General features: G+C 43.8%; 2 protein-coding genes across 3 annotated transcripts; one reads left to right on the top strand and one right to left on the bottom strand.

Moving 5' to 3' along the window:
• The first annotated feature begins 1,097 nt into the window (after window positions 1–1,097).
• Window positions 1,098–16,602, top strand: clip1b (CAP-GLY domain containing linker protein 1b). Of its 2 annotated transcripts, XM_029169182.1 has the most exons (23): window positions 1,098–1,418; window positions 1,703–1,859; window positions 1,958–2,314; window positions 2,385–2,518; window positions 2,759–2,883; window positions 2,957–3,158; window positions 3,269–3,466; window positions 3,558–3,661; window positions 3,962–4,022; window positions 4,611–4,715; window positions 5,152–5,313; window positions 5,545–5,640; window positions 6,058–6,115; window positions 6,196–6,293; window positions 7,711–7,785; window positions 9,579–9,685; window positions 11,515–11,560; window positions 11,694–11,737; window positions 12,578–12,665; window positions 12,751–12,916; window positions 12,999–13,051; window positions 13,419–13,531; window positions 13,610–16,602. In XM_029169182.1, exons 2-23 carry the CDS (start codon window positions 1,751–1,753, stop codon window positions 13,842–13,844), a joined length of 2,736 nt encoding a protein of 911 aa, XP_029025015.1. In that variant the 5' UTR covers window positions 1,098–1,418; window positions 1,703–1,750; the 3' UTR covers window positions 13,845–16,602. The 2 variants fall into 2 exon arrangements, with proteins under 2 accessions (XP_029025015.1, XP_055369300.1); XM_055513325.1 differs by lacking the exon at window positions 4,611–4,715.
• Window positions 16,603–17,178: 576 nt separating this feature from the next.
• Window positions 17,179–23,133, bottom strand: bcl7a (BAF chromatin remodeling complex subunit BCL7A). Its single transcript, XM_029169298.3, has 6 exons — window positions 22,948–23,133; window positions 21,656–21,737; window positions 21,146–21,242; window positions 20,684–20,833; window positions 19,693–19,772; window positions 17,179–19,404 (listed from the first exon to the last, which is right to left on the bottom strand). Exons 1-6 carry the CDS (start codon window positions 23,124–23,126, stop codon window positions 19,333–19,335), a joined length of 660 nt encoding a protein of 219 aa, XP_029025131.1. The 5' UTR covers window positions 23,127–23,133; the 3' UTR covers window positions 17,179–19,332.
• Window positions 23,134–23,186: the final 53 nt, after the last annotated feature.

Below are 23,186 nucleotides of genomic sequence, written 5' to 3'. Positions count from 1 at the left end.
ATCAGACAAGATAGAAGAAATAGTAAAATACTGCTCATAACAAAGAGTTTGTGCAAAAAACAAAACTAGAAAAGGTCCAGTTATTTGGCACTGACTAACATGATATGATATGAAGCATTATCACAAGTCTCATTTTGCTCTGATAATAAACATAATATGAAGCATCTTTTGTGATGAGGCCAGAGCCCGAGTTATGAAAGAACAGGTGAGCACAGATAACCCCCACCCCTCACCCCCGCTCTTCTCTCTGTACACCAACTGCTGCACCTCCAGAAACCAGTCTGTCAAGCTGATTACGGTTGAGGATGACACAAGCATCATCGAACCATGACGAGTCTGCTAACAGAAGGGAGCTGGACCATCTGATGTCCTGCTGTGGCAACAACAACCTGGGGCTGAACACCCAGAAGACGGTTAAGATGATGGTAGTCTCAGCTGCACTACCCCCCCTCCCCTCCCTAGCAGGCACCTTTATTCAACTGTGGACTCCACCATCACCACCATCTCATCAGCTCCCTCATCAAAAAACCCCAGCAGAGCATCTTCTTTCTGTGGCAGTTGAGGAAACTCAAGCTGTCAGTCAAGATGCTGGTTCAGTTATGCACAGCCATCACAGAATCAGTCATCACCTCCTCCATCACCGTGTGGTAACCCAGGACCGCTGCCAGGGACAGACTTCGGAGCATTGTGCACTCACACAGGATCTAAGCTGATCCCACCAACCCTGGACATGGACTCTGAGCCGATTCCTTCATGCAGGAGGTTAAAGTAATGCCATCTTGCTCTGCCCATGTTCTCCATCACGCTCCTGCCTTGTAGATGTGCTGTTCCATTTTGCACTGATATTTAAATTGTTTTATGTCTTTATGTTCTATGTAATCACCAAAGCGAATTCCTAGTATTGTGAAACCTTCATTGTGCACTGCATGACCATAAACGTGTTTCTAATTCTGCTTTAATGTAATCAAGGAGAGTAAAAGCACAGTTAAAGAGTTTAGTCTATTTCTATTTATTCTGTGTAGATTTCGCCACTTGTTTTTTGTTTTCATTTCTTGACACTGCGATGAACGAGCTCATGTTTTGTCCGGGAACGCAGCATCAGTTCCCATGGTGACGTCAGGCAGTCGGGCTGGGCCGCCGTACAAACATGTAACGGTGCACCGAACCCCAGCATCGCTCCCTGGGACCCAACTCAACAAACGAGACAAAGCGAGGTCCCATGAGAACTTTATCCCGGACGGTTCGGCTTCCGCTGAGGTTCGGCAGCACCTCGGCAGGGCGCGGACCTCACTAGCTAATCTGTAGCTGCGCTAGCTAGCCTCGGCGTCTGAGCTCCCAGCTGCATCCTCCACTATCTAGTTCACAACTGACCGAAGACTAACAGCTGGTTCCAGGGCGTCAGATGCGGTGAAGCGCGGGTGAGCAACGCGTTTCGCCGCCTGTGTTTGCTTGTTTGTGGCCGCAGCGTGAGGCTCTGACATCCACCTGATCTGGGCTGGAGCCTCCTGTCACCTGCTCAGGCGGACGAACCTCAGGTCCCACAGCTCCAGCAGCCCAGCGTCCACGAGGGGTCATTTTGTAACTTGTCACGCGGCTCCTCAGCAAATCTGTCACTAAAGCTCATCGGAGCTTCTTTACACGCTGTGTGTTGATTGTGATGCTTCACAGTAATATTATTGTTATTGTCTTTTGGTTATTTCAGCTCCTTTCCGCCTCGGCACCTGTGGGGTGTGGGGACGCTCCTCCAACTATGGACAAACAGGCAGACACCAGTACACCAGGGAAAGCCAGTGGGCTCAAACCCCCCAGTAAAATAGCCCGTCCAGCTGCTGCTCCAGCTAAGACATCTCCATGTTCTGGTCAGAATCATTCAAACAATTCACTTTCCAAAATACGGTAGAGGTGATGTGTAGTGGAGTCGTTTTTGAAGGGACACTGATATTCAGTTTCCTTGCAGGGACCCAAAAGCCAGATCCCCCTGAGAAGCCCCCTGGCAACATCAGCTGCCCGACCCCTGATGGATGTGGGGACTTTCAGATTGGAGAGCGGGTCTGGGTCAACGGAAACAAGCCCGGTTATGTGCAGTTCATTGGAAGCACCCAGTTTGCTCCTGGCCAGTGGGCGGGCATTGTGCTGGATGATCCCATTGGGAAGAACGACGGCTCGGTGGCAGGGGTCCGCTACTTCCAGTGTGAGGATGGGAAGGGGATCTTCACGAGGCCGTCGAAGCTATCGAGGACTCTACTGCCAGAGAAGGAGGCGAACGGAGGCCAAGCCACTCCAGCAAAGAGAGAATCTGCACCTGCTGGCACGGGTAACGGGTAACAAATAAAAACATAGGTATTTGTAGCTGTACTACAGACCTAAATCTGTTTTTTCTTCAGCTCCAGGTACTGGCATGAAGACAAGTGGTGCACTTAACCGAGTGATCACATCTAGCGAGTCGGTGTCTAACCTCTCAGACACAGAGTCCATGAAGAAGAACCGAAGGGAGCTGAGGCTGGGAGATCGTGTCCTGGTGAGAAGAAGAGTGTTTGAATGCACCATAACAGTTGCGTTAAATGACTTTAAATGAACCAGAATGACAAAGTCATTCTGCTAAATAGTTTACTTATGGTATCACAGGTCTAAATGCTTGGTTACACAGGAAAACTCTTAAATTTGTAAACAAAGTAGCCTAAATAAACAAACCTCAGCTTCTTTTACTGTAGAGTCACTCATCAATCAATTCAACTCATTTTCATTTTTATCTGTGTAGGTTGGTGGTTCCAAAGCTGGAGCGGTGCGGTTTCTGGGAGAGACAGACTTTGCCAAAGGAGAGTGGTGTGGAGTGGAACTGGATGAGCCTCTCGGCAAGAACGACGGCGCCGTAGCAGGGACCAGGTGCAGCCCAAAGCGCCCACAGACGCAACTGAACAGCCTCCAGCTTCCGTTCTGACACTTGTTCTCCGTACAGGTACTTTCAGTGCATGCCCAGGTACGGCCTGTTTGCCCCGGTCCACAAGGTGACTCGTATCGGCTTCCCGTGCACGACGCCCACCAAGGCGAAGAGCTCACAGAGGAGGTCTCTCCTCAAGCGGAGCCCCAGCGCTTCTTCCATCAGCTCGCTCAGCTCCGCCACCTCCTCGATCAGCGGCAAGCCCAGCCGAGCCGGACTGGTAAGAGTCTGTATGTAGAGCCCCACAAAAGCCAGAAGCACGGGTGGATGAAAAACAGCTTATAACTCAGACATGTTTCATTTATTATTGTATTTGTCTTAACTTTCCAGCTGACCGAGACATCTGCTCGGTATGCACGTAAGATCTCTGGCACCACCGCGCTGCAGGAGGCTCTGAAGGAGAAGCAGCAGCACATCGAGCAGCTTCTGGCGGAGAGAGACCTGGAGAGGTGTGAGGTGGCGAAGGCCACCAGCCATGCGGGAGAGGTGCAGCAGGAGCTGGCTCAGCTGAGGAAAGGCCGGGACCAGGTCAGAGCCGCTTGAGCCGCTGTGTGTAGTCTGGGGCGCCTGCTGTTGGGCTGCGTCTGTCAGGCCACCTAACGCTCTTTGCGTGTTGCAGTATGCCATGGAGATGGAGGCGAAGTTGGATCAGCTGCGTTCACTGGTGGAAGCGGCGGATCGAGACAAAGTGGAGCTGCTTAACCAGCTGGAGGAAGAGAAGAGGTGAACCGTCAGACTCGCTAGCCAATCTTGCCACAGCTTTACGAAGCTCAGAAGGTTATGATAAAATTATCGGAAATGTTTTTTTTTCATTGAGTTATTTAAAAGTCATGTAAACTGGACCTCTGGAGCTGTTTAATCTAGCATGACATGTATCTGCACAACACAAAGGTGGGCTTAGTGTGCTAAAAGCCTTGACCGCCCATCCTGAGTGTGTGGTGCTGGCCAACATGAATGTTCTAGTGTATGGGTTATGTATAGTGTGCACCACCAGCTGTTTTATGCATTTTCCTTGTCTGGCAGGAAAGTGGAAGACCTGCAGTTCCGCGTCGAGGAGGCTTGCATCACCAGGGGAGACCTGGAGGTAGCTTGCGTTCACACAATGAGTCTCACTCACGCTGGTGTTTGTTAACCAAAGTCTGAGGAAAGTCTTGATTAACTCCTCTGCCTCAGTTTAAGTCAGCAGAGATCTGTCAGCTGAGATCTAGACCTGTTCTCACTGGCTCTGCTGTTGTTATGTAACTTTTATGCTATGGATGAAACTGCACCACTGCTTCACATTTTCGGCATAGCACAAATTAGACTTGACTAATTCAGTGATTTTATTTCATTAGTTGAATTCGTTCAGACGCATCTTTCTTCCTGTTGCTTTTAGTTTTTTTCATTGCCCTCAGACTTTTCCAACCATCTTCCCATTAACCTTTCACCCGTTCGTCTGTTCTTTAAACCTGTTTTTGTCTTCTTACATCCATCCTTCATCTTCAGTTTAATCTATGAATACTGAACCACAGGTATATTGGAGCCAATTAGAGGAAAGCAGCCAGACAGAGATGGTTGAAGTGATGACATCCTGCGTTTTACTTCCTTACTGCTGTTCTTCTTTTTGTCTGTGGCATGAAGCTGGCATGTCAGTGTTGCATTGGTTGTTCTTCCTGCTCTCTCTTACTAACAGACGCAGACCAGACTGGAGCATGTCCACATAAAGGAGCTTGAGCAGAGCCTCCTCTTTGAAAAGACCAAAGCTGAAAAACTCCAGAGGGATTTAGAGGACACTAGGGTAATGCTGGCAGGGCTGGCTGATGTGCTTTTCCTCACCGCGTTTAATGATGACTCACAGAATGTACTTGAGCAACCAAACAGAATGTCCATTGTCAGATTTATACACCAGTTCACAATCAGTTCCAGGCACAGGGTCACTGAGCTTGAGTGTTTCTCATTAGTGCACAGCTTAGATGTGTGTTGCTTCTGCTGATATTAGACTTTGGAAACAAAGGGTTATAATTGTACCTTAACTGGAAAGGGGGCGGCAATGATATAAATGTCCACAGCTTTCATTACTGGTGCGGAAAAAACTTAATGAACCCTGAGTAAAGTTCCACTGGACATTAACTGGTTGCTCAGTATCAGTTATCATCAGCAGGGACTCTAATAGTTCTGATGTAGATCCTGTTTATCTTTGTCCTCACGTCTGCTTGCTTCACCTCCTGCTGTAGGTGGCTACGGTGTCTGAGCGCTCCAGGATCATGGAGCTGGAGAGGGAGGCGGCCGACCTCCAGCTCAGGCTCAGGGCCTTCCAGCAGAAGGAGGACGCCGTGTCTCTGTCCCAGCAACAGATCGGCAGCCTAAAGGCCCAGGTTCAGTCTCAGGAGAAAAAGGTTTGTGGAAAGCATCAGAAGTCCCATCAGGGGTGTTTTTGTATGTTTATACCTGAGATACAACTACTAGACTAGTAGAACCGTAAACCTGGATGTGACCGGTTGTTGCACACGTCCTTTAGCCCCCAGGGTAACTTCACCATACATCCTGTGTGTGAGATAATGTATAAATGTATAATTTATGGCTCTGTTCTGATGTGCATGTCGGTGCTCACCGTCTGTCTTCAACAGATCAGTGAGCAGAGTGTTGACCTGGAGAGTAAACAGAAAGAGCTTCGGTCTGTGCAGCAAGATAAGCTGTATCTGGAAGAGCAACTAACCAGCCTGGTAAAGTACAGTACTAGCGTTTGGTAGCAGAAAATGTGCATCCACTTATTGCACATTTCGTATGACAACACACACACATCTGGCTAAGGGTAAAGCTGCATGTGAAGTGGGAAAGTCAGTTGAGAGAGTTTCTCAATATTTACCTTTAAAAAGCTCGAAGCAGCTTCATCCCATGAGACATGAGACCAACGCATAAACATAATGAAGTGCAGGTCTGTGAGCAGTTTATCTCTGCCTTTAGATTTATTTTGTGAGGTGTTTTGCTTGTGGGCATTGTGAAAGTAGCCTCATTAAGTATGTTATCCACAAACCTTGCGTGTTTTCTGCATCCAGTCATTACTCCCAACTTAGCTCAAGGTACAAATATGTAGCTGCCAGTGATTAGCTCCCAGTCAAGCTGATGTTTCTCTGTTTCAGAAACAAAGGCTTGACGCAGCCGAGGAGGAGAACAGGAGGACGGCTAAGACCATGCAAGGTAAACGTGTCGGGCCTGTTCATGCAGGAGTAGTGAGGGCTTTTTCTGAGGTTATTGTTGTCCTCGTCTTTTTTTCTCAGAACTGGAGCAGAGCGTGGAGCAGTGGAAGAAGGACTGCCAGACCCAGAAAGAGCAGAGTGAGACCAGGGAGGGAGAGCTGAAAGCCCAGCTCACGCAGGTAGGTTTACACAGAGCATGTAATGTAGTGGACGAAAGAAGGAACCTGACTCCTGGAATCACTGATTTAACCATTTCTGTTTAATTCTACATCTGAGGATGATGATGAAAATGTACAAACGGATTTAAAGTTATTTGTGAAGTATGATCAGTTTTTGTCAGATAAAGTTATTGGCAAGTTTGAGGGGTTTTTTGCATTTAGGAAATTTGTGTTCTAATCTTTATTCCGATCAGTTTTTCTTCCAGCTATAATCAGTGGTTTTCTACCATAGATTATATATATATTAAATTATGGTAGTATGATATGTCACAAATTTAGTTTTTGACTGTATAAAAGGCCAGATTCTAACATTGGGAACCTGTTAAATATGTTTCTTTATGTAAAGTAATGAAAACCAACTCCAGGTATTTGAAGCAAGTGAAGTACTGGGTATTTCTAATCACTCTCCTCATGCTCATCGTCTGTTTGCAGCACAGTAAATGTTGGTGCAACCACAGTGTAAAGTGTCTCTGATAAACAAAGCTGATCTGACTGCAGCTAACAGTCGACTAGATCATGAATCAGCGTCTTGGCATTTGCCGATTCCCACTGCGATAACTCCAACTGCTTCTGGCTGTCCACAGATTTCAGCAAATCATCGGTTTTTAAAATGCCACCGCTCAAGCGTTGGGCCCTTTCTTTTCCAAGCAGTGGACTCTTCTGCTCTCCATCTGACCGTGGCCTCAGGCTGACATGATGTTGTTACATTACTAACACACACATGCACACATTGCTCTCCATCCCATCTGGGTTTATGCCTTTAGTTCTGTTAGCTGAAAGCAGAGGAAGCCAAGCACTTATAATCAACTCTACCTGATAATATTAAAAATAGAATCAGTTTAAGTAAATGTCTAGTTAAACACGGTTGCAATTTTACTATAGTTAAGGTTCTGTTACTTTGTCTCGATGGAGCTTCACTCAGCTTCGCTTTGTTTGCTTTTGTGCCCTGCAGCTTTTGTTGTTTCATCACCAGAAAGCAGCTGCTTCAGAGAAAACACAAAGCCAGTGTGAAAGTACCTACTCAGCATCTACCAGCTGACAGTGGAATGAGTGCTTATTAAACATGACTCAGATTTACTTCTAATGTTCCTCACATCAGCTTATAACTGTAGCTGCAGCCTACAGGTTGTTTCCATTGCCCCCAAGTGGTCAAATTATGTAGGTTTGCATAAATGTTACTTTAAAAACATAACAAACAAATTAATGCAAAGCATGTATTGAACTTAGCATTTTGTTTATTTGACATTGTCAAAACAGACTATGACAGTAAATGCAAAAATGGAACATGCATATTTTAATATTCACAAAATATTCATTCAGTTTTGACAGTTTAGAATTTGTTTCCTAGTGTTTAATCGATTTTGTGTATTCGTCCCAGGTGACGGAGATGTCGGAGCGGACGACCCGGTCGCTGGAGCAGCTGACCAATGAGAAGGAGACCCTGGAGACGCAGGTGAGCCCACAGGCTGAATGAGTAGCAGGTGGACCGTTAGTTCGTCGCCTCTAAGACCCAACCTGTATATAGTGTTTGCACTATTGCTTTGTGCTGGCTTTTTGCATGTAGGCTGCATAAGGTAAGTTAATTAGACGCAGACGGTTTAAAGCGGAACACATGAAACTAAGCGTAAGCTGCACACACCACAGAGCACATTACTCAGCCGGGTCACGCTTCCATCTTCTGCCTCTCAGCTCAGACGTGTTGCTGTGGGTTGTGATGTAATCTTGAGCGTGTGTTCTGGTCTGACCCGAGTCCAGCTTCTCCTCATACTTTAAACTAGAGCTGCTCTAGTATTCACTCTTGATTTGTTTAAATAATAAATCATTGATGACTTTTATTTTGTTTGAACAAAAATATAATCCCTTCATTAATGAGTTGCCAGTAAGTAATTAACAAATTGACTGGTTTCTCAAGTTGGCACATTTTTAAGTAATCATTTTCTGGGATAAGTTTGGAGACATTTGCTGATGAATGTTAATAATCAAACATTTCAGTTGTAGTTTTGAAGTGATAATTGATTGAATTACTCATGCTGTTAATATTACCAGTTTAAACAAAAACCTTCTGATTCCAGTTTCTTTAGATGTAAAATTAGATGAGCAGGTATTTTTTATTAGTAGAGATAATGTGGTAATGGTCAACTTAAGGAACAATGATGTGTCAGTAAAGCAGCTTGTTCAGGATGAGACTGTGATTGACTGTGAATGGAGGGAGGCTGAGGCAGAGAGGTGGGTGGAGCTTATTACATAACGGAAGAGCTCAGCTCCTCTAAAGCGACTGTAGCGGAGCGAGGGAGGGAGGCTCTCATTTCCCCGTCACATCCCATTTGCGTTAGACTGTGCACGTTGTTGACATGGATGTAGCTGCTCTGCATCAGGGTTACTCCAGTAACATCTACTTGCCTCACTACCAGGTAGGACGGTCTGTGTTTTTTTTTTTTTTTGTTTGTTTTTTTTGTTGACTGACTCAATCTTAACTGCATTGGCAGCTGATGAAGGTGCTGCACAGATGTTCCACAGTTTTTCTTGTTGTTGGTTCTGACCCAGCAGCTGCTGCATGTGTGCAGGTTTTAGCCTGCACCACGTAATGTGTGTTTACATGTGGACTAGTGCACGTGGACCTGCATGTACATTTGTTTGCCCTTGCTCTCTGGAGTGTGAAAGCATCCCAGTCACAGCTGATGGCACACGAGACGATGTGCAGATGGTTATGAGTGTGAATGTGACACATGCCTCTGGTTAATTAATTATTGACATTTGCTGCCGATATCACGCATCACGGAGGCAGTTTGAAGTGTCGGAGGACCATTGTGAACAGGCTTGAATGAGAACAGTGTGCCTGGGGTGACGGTGTCTCTGGGGCTTTTATTTTTAGTTTCACGTGGCTTCAACCTGTCCCACAGTTTGTCAACTCATCACAACTCATGAGCGAAGTATTGGCTGTGTGAAGTTTTTTCCAGCATGTTAGATAATTTTTAGGTTTTTATTGGGATCTTTGCAAGTGTGAGAATTTCATTGAGTGTGTTCATCATCATCAGTGTTTCTGTTGTTTTGGCCGCAGTATTATAAAGATAAATCCATTTAAAGCTACGCATCAAATCATTCAGCACATTAAGCTTAATACTCTTCTGGATCTGCAGCTCCCTTAAGACAAATGTGTTTGTAGGAAAAAGGAAAACCGAAAAAAAGATATTGTTAAGTTGGCATGTAGCTCTTCTCTCTGACCTTCCTCTCTCTTTTCTCCTGCAGCTTGAGGCTTTGAAACAGCAGAACTCCAAATATAAGGAGGAGCTCAATCTGTCGAAGGAGCGCAGCAGCTCAGAAAACCAGCGTATTGGAGTCCTCTGCAAGGAAATGTAAGTTCCTTCCACATCAAATGTGTGTTTTCCTGCCCTCCATCCTCTGAAAGTTTTAGAATGCACTGATGATAAACTCCAGTCTGCATGTCCATGCTTGGCTCAGCTTAGCTGCATATAGAAAATGTCTTTATACTAATGAAATGTCAGACACATTTTTAATGTGGCCCAATTTATAGAATCACTGTAAATACCCATAATTAGGCAGATGCTGCTGTTTAGTAAGCCTGGATGTGATGGCAAATGAAGACAATGCACAAAAAGCCTCCTGGGCTTTGGTAGAAGCATTTACAGCAGGACTTAAAGGCAGATTCTGGAGAACTACCTGTCCCAGTCTGCAGCAGGATTCTCAACTAGCTAAAGGATGGGTCTGCTTCAGCTGGGCTCATTTTAGTCCCCAGGAAAATTCAGCACTTGAGTGAGGAAAGAGTTCACCTTGTAAAGCCCTCCTCCGTTTAAAAAAACACCTGACCTGATGTAACTATTTTTAGTTTTAGTTCTGCGGAGCTCATGTTGTATGATTTGTGTGTGAATAAACCTCCATCTGCTCAGAATTCATGAAGATGGACACTTGTGTTGTGGACCGGATCCCTGACATTATGCTTAGAATGGTTTAAAACCTGCCTCATCAGCAGACGTTTGTCTTTATGTTTGCTTCTTTTTACCTTCTTTGATGTATTTGTGGAGGATCTTCAGACTCGTGGTGGCGTCTATTTATAGACTGTATGAATGTGACGGCATGTGTTGTGTCGGCACGTGTGTCTTTTTAAATGCTCACATCCTTCAGCCACACCCCCACCAGGCTATCAGAGCCCTGAGCAGTGACATCACAGCTCCAGATGCATCTAATTGGCTGAGTTATAGTTGTGGATGTGAAGCATCCTGTAGGAGGAGTGAACAAATATCCTGAGTTTTGGTGACTCCGAGCCAAATTACATTCAAATAAATATGTTCAAACCAAAACCAGCTTCTTCAGTGAATCTCCAGACCGGACATTGTCTTCAGCATATTCCAGGGTCGGTTAATAACCAAATGGTCGTTGTATAACCCTGAACAGTTTCCCCGCCCTGCGTCCCCGTCTCCATCCCATCTTGTCCCAGCAACATGTTCCTCCTTCCTCCCTCAGGCTGCTGTTATGTAATCGCTGCCTCTCTCCTCCTAGAACCGCCTGGGTCCAACATGGCCACTTCGGTTCCTATGACATCAGTGTGTGTGTGTGTGGGGGGGGCTTGTGTAGAATCAAAGTAGCTTTTGTGGCATCAGACAGAAAAGCAGAAGGGAACCAGCGCTCAGAGTTTGTCTGTCATGGAGTTATTAGATTTAATATATGGTTTATATTGCAGGTATACATTTTCCATTTCCTAGTATGGAGTCTTTTTCTGCTTTGATGGAGATGCAGATCCCACAGGCTGAGACTGGACCAACGGTGGCATCTCACTTACTCTTTTGTGCCAGTAGCTCAGTCCAGTTGGTAAAAGCCCAGACAATGTGGTCCTTGTTGGTTAGTTAAGATCTCATAGACCACCCTCCTTCAGAGCAGCAGGGTGGTATTGAATATGACCCGTCTGTAGGTGATGTCATTGGGAGAACAGCTGCACTCAGTGACCATGGCTGCCGATGTTTCCCTGAGGACAGTGTGAAGACCAAAAATAGAGCTTCACCAGACGCACATAGACCTGACAACAGATACAGGACATTGTAGTTCTGCGTGTGCTGGTTGAGGAGTCAAGTGTTTGTCCTGCAGATGTGATCTGAGTTCTGCTCTGATTGAAGAGTAGAGTGCATCCATTGCAGCAGCTAAAGTGTGTCTCTGCCTCTTTTCCCTGCAGTGAGGATCTAAAGCTGGCCTCACACAAGTCCCAGCATCTAGGCGAGGTACGGAAACGCTGACTTGAATAATAGGTTTTGTCACAGTGGCACTGACCTCCTGCTGTGACCCAACTCTTAAAGCTCAGACGGGTTTAGCCTCCGTTTTAATGCTGCTATATTTGCGTGTGTTCACTTACAGCGCAACGAGGATCACGGCAGTGAGCAGCCCGACATGAAGAGCAGGTAGGAGTTTTTACATGATTCACTCTGGCTTTAATTCAGTGGTTTGAGTCAAACATGCTCTAAAATGTTGTGCATTAGATTCTACATTATGCTTCTGAATGTGCCTCCTGTGTCTGTGTGCGTTTTGTTTATTTGTGTGTTTTTCCAAGTCGCTTATGTCTTTATTTAAGTCTGGAAGTGAGTGTCTGAATCTCGTGTTTGTACCTGTGGGTTCTGTTGATCGGAACGGAAACAAACTTTCATTTAACAAATCAAGAGTGATCGAGAGGATTAGACGCGTCACCCGATAGCTTAGAGGCACGTATGTGACATAAGACGCCACAGATGAGAAGAGCAGAAGAGCAATCAGAGCCCAAATAATGCATGCTGAGAGAGAAGGGCCAGCATCCTCTTACTGCATCCAACCGAGTTTCAGCTAAAATGGTTTACACTAAATAAGGAAACCGAGATGTGACCATGGTGTGTTTCACTGAAACAATCTGACAGAAATACTCATGTCTCTGAGCTGCTATGAAAGACCTGAGTCAGGCAGTGAAATCCACATTTAGTTATTTTCTGGGCTCACAACCTGCGTTAAAAAGCAGAAGGCTCCTGATAATTACTGATGAATGTTTCAGCATCTTTATCAGCTCCTCTTATCTTTTGGATTTGTGTGGGTAAATCAAACTGACACTTTAGAAGGAGGATGGAACAAAAATAGCCACAGTAGAAGAGTCGCAGATGTTCTCGCACTCAGAAAACACTTCTGGGTTTGTAGCACAGCTGTTTGAATAAAAGCCTTTGGAGCATTTTTAGAGTGTTTCATGTGAAATATGCTCAGATCTCCACATTTCTCTGCAGAGAATCTGGGGGCGAAAGAAGCCTCCAGGAATCCACTGGAGTCCTAATGCCAGACAAAGATCGCGAACTGGAGATTCTGAGAAACGAGGTACTTTCACGCAGCTTCTTGCACAAGTCCTCATTTGCATCAGTCGTGCATGGAGGGGGTCATTCCGTGTGCTGTGTGGCTGCAGATTGCCGTTCTCCGAGTAGAAAACGCCATGGCCAAGACCCTGCAGGCGGCCGTGGAGACGTTGGAGAGAGACAAAGCTCAGCTGCAGAGTCGGGTCAACAGTCTAGAGCAAAGGCTCATGGGAAGGCAGGCGTCTGAGGGAGAGGACCAGGAGCCTGCACCTTCAGGTGAGGAGAGGAAGCTCTTCAGTTTCTAAGTGAGTCATGCACGTGCAGCGCATTAATAACATTTACTGCTGTGTTTCTGCAGGTGATGCAGTTCTGGAGCAGTTGAGGGAGGAGAAGGAGTTTGCTGAGGGACAGGTAAGGCTCTAAGCACACGACCCCCCCGTTCTACATAACCCTGGTTTAAAATCAACTGGTCTCCAAGATTCTAAGGTGGTTTACATGGATCAGACGTACCGTCACAGGGCCGACAGGTTGACCCTCGTCTATTAGAGGTGGAGGTATCAGGCAGCAGGTCAACATTTCAGCGTAACAAGTGTTTAAAAAGGTCCAAATTGTGATGAGTGGGCGACTGGGTCAGAACATCTCCAGACCTGCAGCTGTGTGGGCTGGTACCAGAAACCACAGCACAGCTTGAGGGGAGTCAAGGCTTAAACAGAGGGTCAGAACATCAGGCCTGACATGTCCTCAGGAAGCTGACGTTGGTCTCCCACGTCTCCATCAGATAAACTTCCTGAACAGCGTGATAGTGGACCTGCAGCGGAAGAACGAGGAGCTGAAGATCAAACTGAAGAAGCTCGCGCTGGCTGAATTCAATTGCAACGACGGGACCGATGGGTAAAGAATTTCACGCGTCGCAGCTGCGTTTGTGCGACTCGGCGGTCGTTTAACGGTCTCGTCTCCTTTTCCCTCTAGTTTTGATGAAGCCGTGTCAAAGCGGGAGAAGAAGGTGACCCCCCGTCTCTTCTGTGACATCTGCGACTGCTTTGACCTCCACGACACTGAAGACTGCCCCACTCAGGCCCAGAGCCCCGACTCGGTACCTCACTCCACCTACCACGGCAACCGGGCCGACGAGAGGCCGTACTGCGACATCTGCGAGGCGTTCGGACACGCCACCGAGTTCTGCAACATTGACCAGACCTTCTGAAGCTCCAGCATTCCGGTCTCCTCCCTTTCCCCTTCGTCAAACACTAATCCTTCTCACGAGTTTTCCATAGTGTATTTTTCTACCGTACTTATGCATATCGCTGGTGGCCACTGTCTTGGAGTCTACAAGATGAACTGTTCTGACTGTGATGCAGGATGCTCGTCCAAATATGCTGCTTTGGTGCAATATTCGATGTTCCTACCGAAGGAGTTGGTCGTCGGCACTTGTCGTTTTAACTGTTGTTTTGCATTGTGAGTCTTGAGTAATGTTAGTTTTTGATTAGCAACAAAGTGATGCAACATTTTGAGCACAGAAACACCTGAAGGGAAAACGAGGCACTGCTGCAGCTTTACATTCCTGGTTTTTACCAAGTTCCTCAGTGTGTGCGGCTACAAACCAGAATCAATTCTAGGTCAAACTGTTTACGAGCAACTGTTTACAGCGGGGCATTAAGTTCACTGTTAGAAGAATTGTAGGAAAATGTCCAAATAGTTTGATAAAACTGTAATATTTAAAATAATATCAACAGAAAACATGACATTCCAAATGATTATATTTGCTCTTATATTGCTACACCTTAGGGCCACACAGCACTAATGCTACCACTGTTCTGTCCTGTTAGTCCAGCTTTATTATCCTTCATCCTGATTTGTTCAGGAAATGTTGCTTCATCCCAAAAAATCATGTTTATTTTAATAATCTATATATTTTCAAAATACTACAACTAATGAAGGCATTTTATTTTTTATTCTTTAAATATTGACGTTTGTTTGAAACTGTCAAATGTTATTGTCAAACAAAATGGTTCTTATAATATTACAGTTTTATTCAATTTATTCTGGAAATAACTTGTGACTAATAACTTATGATAACTAAAAAACTAGACACAAAACACTATATACTGTGACACTTAATATTACCCAAATAATCTTTTAGTCAAAATACTGCCAATTTATTCTTATACATTTTGAGTTTTGATGTTTTGACTTTTTTTTACAAAAAACTACAACTTTATTCTTCAAACTAATGTTTTTTTATGAAATATTACAAAATTTGTATTCTATTTATTTTTTAAATATTTAGACTTTTTAGCGGCCTTTCTAATCCATCCAAGAATCTAAACGTAAGAAACTTTAAATGAACATCGCCACAAAACGTGATCAAACATTATCTCTCATCTTTGAAACTGTATTTAGACTCTGAACTCGAGCTGTTCATCTGAAGCCTTCATCTTTATCATGTTAACCTCATCAGTGGTTTGTGGAAGCGCTAAGCTCATACTTCTACTGTTTCTGGTGATAAGGCTCATAAGAGCAGAAAATAACATTTCAGTGTAGTAGTTTGACTACAGCATTTACATTTTTGGATAAAACTTATTCTAAGTAAGCAACATCCTGAATACACCTGAAGGTTTCTGTAGCCGAGGTTAATTTGAAGGATTTATTTTTGTTATTTATTGTCCGATGTTTCACTGCCCATGATTTTCCTACAGGGACATAAACTAGCACTGATGACATGTATAGTCTGTACCACCACTGTCGTAAATAGATGTCAATTGCCCTGATGAAACTAGAAGCCTTGACTCAGTTAGATTTGCACTGTCCACTTTAAAGACTCAGAAGAAACACGCAGCGCTTTAATATTATGACTCCAGAGGTTTTTTAAGGTTATTGTATCATAAAGGTCAGTAGAAGTTCGTCAGTGTTGTCCCACTCTTCAAACCCACCGTGTGACAGTTTGGGAAATATGCTTGTTGTGATTCTTACTCATGTTTAGCCCATCCCCATGTTTTAGATTAGCTTAGCTTAGCATAACGTCTGTTTCCTAAACAGTATGACTATAAAGCACTATTATTTAAGTAATGTTACTTAGAACACTTTATGGTATATTTTGCTGCTACTCTTGTAGTGAAGTTCTTGTTGCTCTTGTTGTTCTGTTGTACAGTGTTCCTTCCACTGACATGGACTAAGACCTGTTTCCCTCAGGTTCTTTATGCTAAGCTATGCTAAAGGGTTGCCAGATGTGGTAGGATCAATACAATAAAATCTGCACCCTCTAAAGTACATTTCTCAAAGGTTCCTTTTTTTCAAGATTTGAATATTTATTTTCATGACTGTTTCCATTTTTTCTCAGACATATTGCTCTTTTTTGTGATATATGGCTTTTTCTTACATTCTTATTTAATTCTGATCTGTGGCATTGTGGGTATTGTAGTGTGCAGCACTGTACTGCACTGTACTACGCAGGGTACAAGTAACTGAATATGACACGACACAACTGAATTACATTTCTTGTCCAAACCCATATTTCCCAAACTGTGTGTCTGTTTCTTCAAATAACTTGTGTAGCAGCATGTTTTTGACTGATGTTGTTCTGAAGCACAATTCTGGATCATATTGAATCTTCTGATATAACAGTGTATAATACATGAGATGACACTAGTCTTTGTAAATACTAATCAGAGTCTTTCTGGGGAACGTGTACATGGTGCCATGGAACAGAACATAGGTTTTATGTGTACTACATTTTATTTTTCTGCCCTGTTAATATTCTGTTGTACGCGGAGGTTCCAGAAAAACAAAGCATTTCTATAAAGGTGTCATTTATAAACTATACGCCTGATTATTAGCCTTCTGTTTTATATGTAACAGTTTTAGGACCATGTTGGAATGATTTGAATATTTTTCAGATGTTAATGTGATGTAAGCTGTCACTGTTTTCTATGTGCTGTAACAGTTCAATAAATAAACTAAAGAAACCTGTGTTTGTCTTTTTTTCACTTACAAGACGAGACACTGATGTGCTGCTTTTCTCATAATTTCATCTGATGTACAATTTCCTAAGTAAACAAGAGGGTTTTAAAAAAATTAATACTTGGTTCATATTTGTGCTGCAAAATCTCCAAGGTAAAAAGAGGAAAACATTTCTAAATGATAAAAAGCTCGAATAAATCGTTAAATGTTTTCTGGACATTCAACCTAAATAAAGTCATAATGGTGAGAACAGCACTAGAGCGTGTTCCTTATATCACTTATATCACTGTCCGACAGTTATTAGGATTACATTAAAACATTTGCCTTTTGTTTGACTTGCTTGATACTGGTCAGCTGGTAACATTGCCTGTTACCTGCTCATTTCACAATGAGAGTTTAGGATAAGGTTGTTAAAATGTCGGAATGATCGATTCTATGATCTTGTAGGTACCATGAAACAAAAATGACTGAAACAATTGGACTGAAGGATTTCGTTGACTTCATTGATCCCTGTGGGAACCTTATTACACAAAGTAAGAGTCTCTACCTCAGTTTTCCTGCTAAAACAGTTGAGACACTGAAACCTTTTGTGAATTTTATTAAGAAAACAAAACCATTGGACATGATAAAAACCAAGCACTACTGATGGAATAAATAAGTCAAACCAAACCATAAATCTGTACAAGATCTAAAGTGAAACAAAATGGTCCCAAGAGAAAAAAAAAACATACAAGATTTCATATCTCACAGCTCTTTTTTAAAAACACAGTTATGAGCAAACTATAAGCAATAGGCTCGATCAGGTGAAAGCTACAACATAAGTGAGATCTTTCTGAAGTGTACATAATGCTGTTTAGAACGGTTATGTCAATACAATAGCATTTTAAGTTCCAGCGCTGCTGGACTGGGAATGAGGTATATGCTAATCCATCCTCTAAACCGAGACAGTTGTCATGATTTTATTTCTTTTCTCTCCATCCATGTGAATGCTGATTTGCTGAAATCTGATCAAGTAATTCTAGTACTTCTATAGCCCCTTTGTGTGTTATGAAGTGATTGGTTTGCAGTGATTCAATTGATTTCAATCCACGAGTATTGATTAACCAAAGTAAATCTGACGTGAGGTTGTACATTAGAGGTCACAGGTCTGAATCCGTACTAGAAAGTTCAAGTAAACTGCACAAAACCGAGAGCTCGATGCCACAGGTGTATGGATTCAGCGATAGACAGCACCTTGAAGGAGGATTAGAACCCAGGTTTGACCTAAAAGACTGGACCCTTCTGTCGAAAGCTACAGAAATGTGTCGGTCGTAGATAAGTAGTGACACACACACACAACATGTACGGAGATGACGTGCATCAGCAACTGGTCTGCTTCTGCTTTCGAAGGTCATGACACAGCGCCACCTGAAGCAGACCCAGACCAGGAACCAGGGTTGCCGAGGTTTAATATTTGCAGAAGGCAAAACTAAATTACTTCTAAGTAGTGTTAAAATTCCAGTCTATAGCTGCTTCAAAGGAATAGTGCTGACATTTCTGGGAAATTCTAAACAAGATGATGCCACTGGTGTCAGATCAGGAAGAAATACCAGCTAGGTTCTAATAGAAAAGACAAACAGCAGTGGATTAACCTGCATTGGGCAGCTACCTCTGACAAACCCACTCAACTCACACATGGTCTGGGTTCAGGATAAAACTTAGACGGGCTCCCTAAAACACAGGACTATTCCTTTAAATTGGCTGTTGTAGTAGTAGTTCAGCATAAATAGTGGACAAAACTAATTAGTGACAATTGTAAGGCATAAAACAAAAACAAAACATGGCACCAAACTGTAATTCAAAACCTGCTTGACCTAAATGTGTATTTAATCATAGAAACTCAAGGCACACCTTCAGGACCTAGACTACCTACGCCTGCCTTCACTACTTATCCAAGAGTTTAGACGTGTCCGGTACCGCCATTGTCGTCTTCGTCTACGAACCACAAACTAACTCACCTTTAAAAAACACGTGACTTGAGAACTTTTCATGGATAGAGAAAAAAGACATCCACTACAGCAGCAAATCTATCTGTGATCGATTGTGACGAACCATAACAGTGCATTGACCCTCCTGAGAAATAAACCCTAAACATTTCCTAAACAAATATAGAACATTATTCTAACCAGGAGGTGAATCGGGAGGATCAAAGTGATGTGGTGATGCTAGGGTGGAGGTTTCCCGGCCACCACTGATCTGAGACCAGGTTAGCCTCTTGAGTATCCTGAGCTAAACCGTTAGCAGTTTCAAAAAGCGGTCTCAGAGCAGCGTCTGGGAACAACCTAATCTCAGATCCCCAGTGTTAACGTTAGAGTCACAGATGCAGGTCAGGGTGTGTGGTCTGGGCTAGGCTGGGTCGGCCGCAGAGGGCACTGCACCTTGGTCGAGCGCTTCTCTTGGCATTTAGTGGAAAAGAGTGGAGGATGTGAAGGAAGCACGGAGGGGGGCCAGTGAATAGAGGTAATATCCATTCTCCCTCTGTGGCAGAGGAGTGTCAGAACAAAGGTGGCAAACCAGAGGGAAACAGCCACTGAGGTGGGAGGGAGCGGGAGAGCGAGAGACATCCATTCTCCCTTTGGTACTGACAAGTTTGGGTAGAAGAGGGGGAGTAAGAGGAGGGGCAGGAGAGCCGGTGTGTCCATTAGCCCTAAATTATCTAGAGATAATGGAGGGAGGGGAAAAAGGAATCCACACGTTTAACTCTCCTCAAAGTCCTGAGATGAGGACTCCAGTTTACTTTTCTTGCTGGGCGGAGCCTCCTCTAGGTCCTGAAACAGAAAACAACATGAATGATGGAAACACCTAGTCAATCTAGTCTTCACGCAGCACACGGAATCACAACCAAGCTGACTTATTGAGACTCATCTATAGCTTAGTTTATTCTAATCCAGACCCTAAAAACATCACTATTCTCTTTTGCTCAATCTTTGATCCTCTGAAATGTTGTTTTTTACCTAACAATGACCTCAACATGTTTGATTCAATGTTAAAAAGGAAATAATATGCTTGAGGTGATTTTTCAGGCAGATGGTCATCATATCTGTAAGTGTCTGTACCTGAGTGGCTTTGCTGTCTGTAGAGTCCTTGTCTCCTGAGGACAGACCGTCTCTTTTGGCGCTTTGTGCTCTCTCAGAGTCTGGTGAAGGGAGAAGATGGTTTAACACTTCAGAAAAGATGCTGCCAGACTCATTAATGACACGCAGTGGTTGTGGGGAGCAACTGCAGAGTGACATGATTAAATTGTGGCCTGGTAGCTAAGTGGGTAAAGCATTGGACTGGGAAGCAGAAGGTCCCGGGTCTGAGACATGCTTCTGGCACCAGGCGTGTCCTTGAGCAAGACACTTTACACTAGCTCCCTGTACGCCGCAAGGGGCTGTGCTGGTTAAAACGCACAGAATAATTTTCCCAAGTTGAAAAAAGTTAAATTATCATTAAAAAAAATGGGGACGAGACCTTACGACACATTAAAGATGAAAGAAAGAAGACACATGATTTCTCTAAATGTAAAGGAGAACAAGGTGCAACAGCTGCACTACAGTACATTATGTTGTTTTTAATGGGTGTTGTTAATTTTCCTCCATTTAAAAACAGCTCAGACTTGCTGCTGCTCCCTAGCAGCTGTTTTTAAATCCATTTACATAATTAAGTGGCTTCTACTCTGATTGGCTGGAGTCAATATGACCTCATCAATAACGCAGAGTCTCTTGCATGACATCTCATTCTCAGTAAAAGCTGCACAGGGACACAGTCTAGTGTTATTGAGTAAAACTTGCTTTTAATGTCCTTTAGTCTTCACCCAAATGTAAATGCAGACTACCACATGGTGTGAAGATCAGAAGTAATTTTAATCATCTCTTGGCCTAATGCTGTTTTTCCTGACATCACAGGACAGACAAAAACAACAGGATGTGGTTCATCCCCTATCTGATCAGCCGTGCAGCATCACTACCACCTGCCAACTGTTCATCAGTTTACAAACAGGAACAGGGAGGAGGTGTGTGTGGCACGGTGATACAAACCCATCACATAGAGCTGAGTGTGTCTCACCCCTCTTGCCGTCTGGGCTCTGGTCAGTCTTCACCTCGCTGTTCTCACGTTGAGATGTGGCGGTGGGCTCTGGGGCAGGGCTGGTGCTACAACTGTTTTCCTGTTTTACTGGGGATGAGTCGGCAATCGAGCTCTGATTGCTGTTGTCATCTAGCAAACACAAAGTTAATTTTATTCGAGTTTAATCATTTTAAGGCTGTCCAAGATTCATTTTAGACACAAACAGAAACACCTTGTTTTGCATTATTCAAGCTGGTTCGGCATTACCAGGTTGTTTTTATATAGAAATTGCTAAAAGTCTGGGTCACTCAGTGGATTATTCAGCCACTGAGAATAGAAAACGTCTCATTTACTGCACCTCTTTCAAAACCTAGATCAATTCAGTTTACAGCTGACAACAAGTCAAAGAGTTGTGAAACTACGAATGATAAGTTATTGGTTTAGAGGTTGTCCAGCACCCACCATGCATGTCCATCATCCCCGGAGAGGAGCTGTTCTCTGGAGTCGTTAACTCTGAGCCGTATTTTTCATCTTTGCCCTTTTTCTTATTCTTGTTTTTCTGAAAACAGAAAAAAATCCCAGGGGCATATGGAAACAATATTAGTTCTCAACATAATGAAGGACACAGCACATTGCTTAAATCTGTATTACCTGATATTACCTCTAAATCTTCATCTGCAATGAAGTAGTACACATAACTATACAGTTGCTCTGTGTTGATCTTTACATATTGCACTGACAGTAAACCAGAATATTATTTTACAGAGTTAATAAAATAAAATGACAATAAACAATAAAGACATGGAGCAGATCCTCACAATGTAGAAGCTGAAATCAGATAATTTGGCATTTGCAATTATGACTTTGCGTTTGTATTACAATCTACCAAAAAATTAAGGCAAAATTTTTACATGTAAAAAATGGATTTCCTAAAACAATGTTAAACATGATTTAAGTGTGATTTGAACTCACGTCGTCTGATTTGGGCTCGGTCACGGGCACCCACTTGTAAATGCGGAGGGACGTGTCTCCAACCGTCACCCATTTCTTCTCCCTGTGTAGGCGAGAAAACCAAAGTTACAGCAAACGCTACACAGACAAAGACTGAACGCAGCTCCACGTTACAAATGAGAAATCACTGTACAAATATTAGCATTTTCATTATTAGGTTATCTCATATTTGCTTTGTTCTAATAATTGTTTAGTCTATAAATTAATAATAGACAAAGCCAAACATTAGTCCACCAAATTGCCTTTATTATTACCGGTATTATTATTATCAGAATAAATAAAACATTACAATAATAGACATGTGTTAGCTTCTGCTTAAGAAACACGTGTATATTTAATAAAAGTAAATCAGCATTTTGAGGTTGGATCAATCAACTAGATAACTATTCTGACTAACGTAAAACCCTTTAAAGTAACTTTGTAAGTTCACGAAAAAAATTTCAATCATTCCAATATATTACCTTCCAGTTCATATGTTCTATAACCAGCCTAGCCGTGGTTAATATTATGTAATATTGTGTTAATATTATGTGTTTATGTGCAAAGACGAAAACGGTTATTAATGTTCCCGACTCTGACCCGAGGACGTTTGATTAAACCACCAGATAAAGAAAATTAAGTACATTCGCTCCTCCGCCGGGCGGGGCTAGACACTTCTCAGTATATAAATATTACAACCTCAGAGTATGGTGTATTTGGGGGCAAATGATTGAGAATAAAACGTGTTTTTGCCTGTGTTAACCGCGGAGTCTGAGGCGCTACGTGTTCCGCCGAGCACTGTAGCCTACTTCCCTCTCCCCACCCCCACCGCGCCTCATTCTCCATCGGACCTAAAGGGCGACTCAAAGCGCTCAATTTAAAACTCCGCACGGACTAAACTGCTCCGACTCGACAGCGCCGTCGTCAAATTGTTTCCAAGTCGACACTTATTCAGCGTTTTCCCTCTAAACCCGCCGCCGCCCGCGTCGCGAGCTCGGCAGCGACGGCTTCATGTGACCGCATCGAAATGGCTTCTGGGTTCAACCCTCGTCGCTAAAAAACAAGAAGGACACCGGGTGCGGGTCGCGAGCGCTACACTGCCGCCGGGCCGGGCCGCGTGCCCCGGTGCACCTGTGCGGCGGGTCCATCCGGACTGTCCTTCCATTCTCCGCGTTTCATCCCTCGCTCCGCGTCGCCGCTTTCCTCTCCTCCCCCAACTAGCGAGCCTTTCTCGTGTTAGATAACCAAGCCTGCTTTTTTTTCTTTCCTCTTACCATTTTCGTACTTTCTCAATGGCGGCCATCACCCTCTTGATGTCATCTTTGGCCCTGCTCCGGGTCTCCGCTCGGACCGACCTGCCCGACATTGCCGCGGTGGGTTTAATATTTTTAAAGCTCGCCGGCAGTTCAGACACAATGCAAACAGTAGAGCGCACAGAGGAGTCACTGCGCATGCGTCGGTTGGTAGCCCAGCGGGAGGGGGGGGGGGCTCGCGCGGCTGCAGCTGCACTATG

Source organism: Betta splendens, chromosome 12 (assembly GCF_900634795.4).
Source record: "Betta splendens chromosome 12, fBetSpl5.4, whole genome shotgun sequence".
NCBI classification, from domain to species: Eukaryota; Metazoa; Chordata; class Actinopteri; order Anabantiformes; family Osphronemidae; genus Betta; species Betta splendens.
Note: the sequence above shows the minus strand (reverse complement) of the source record. Positions and strands in the feature narration are given on the sequence as shown.

Excerpts from the sequence above, each read along its gene's own strand:
- clip1b (XM_029169182.1), top strand. The coding sequence starts at position 1,751 with ATGGACAAACAGGCAGACACCAGTACACCAGGGAAAGCCAGTGGGCTC. Across the intron at positions 1,860-1,957 it reads TAAGACATCTCCATGTTCTG|GGACCCAAAAGCCAGATCCC; the intron begins GTCAGAATCATT and ends GTTTCCTTGCAG. Across the intron at positions 2,884-2,956 it reads GGCGCCGTAGCAGGGACCAG|GTACTTTCAGTGCATGCCCA; the intron begins GTGCAGCCCAAA and ends TTCTCCGTACAG.
- bcl7a (XM_029169298.3), bottom strand. The coding sequence starts at position 23,126 with ATGCGCAGTGACTCCTCTGTGCGCTCTACTGTTTGCATTGTGTCTGAA. Across the intron at positions 21,738-22,947 it reads ATTGAGAAAGTACGAAAATG|GGAGAAGAAATGGGTGACGG; the intron begins GTAAGAGGAAAG and ends TCGCCTACACAG. Across the intron at positions 19,773-20,683 it reads GAGCCCAGACGGCAAGAGGG|ACTCTGAGAGAGCACAAAGC; the intron begins GTGAGACACACT and ends TCCCTTCACCAG.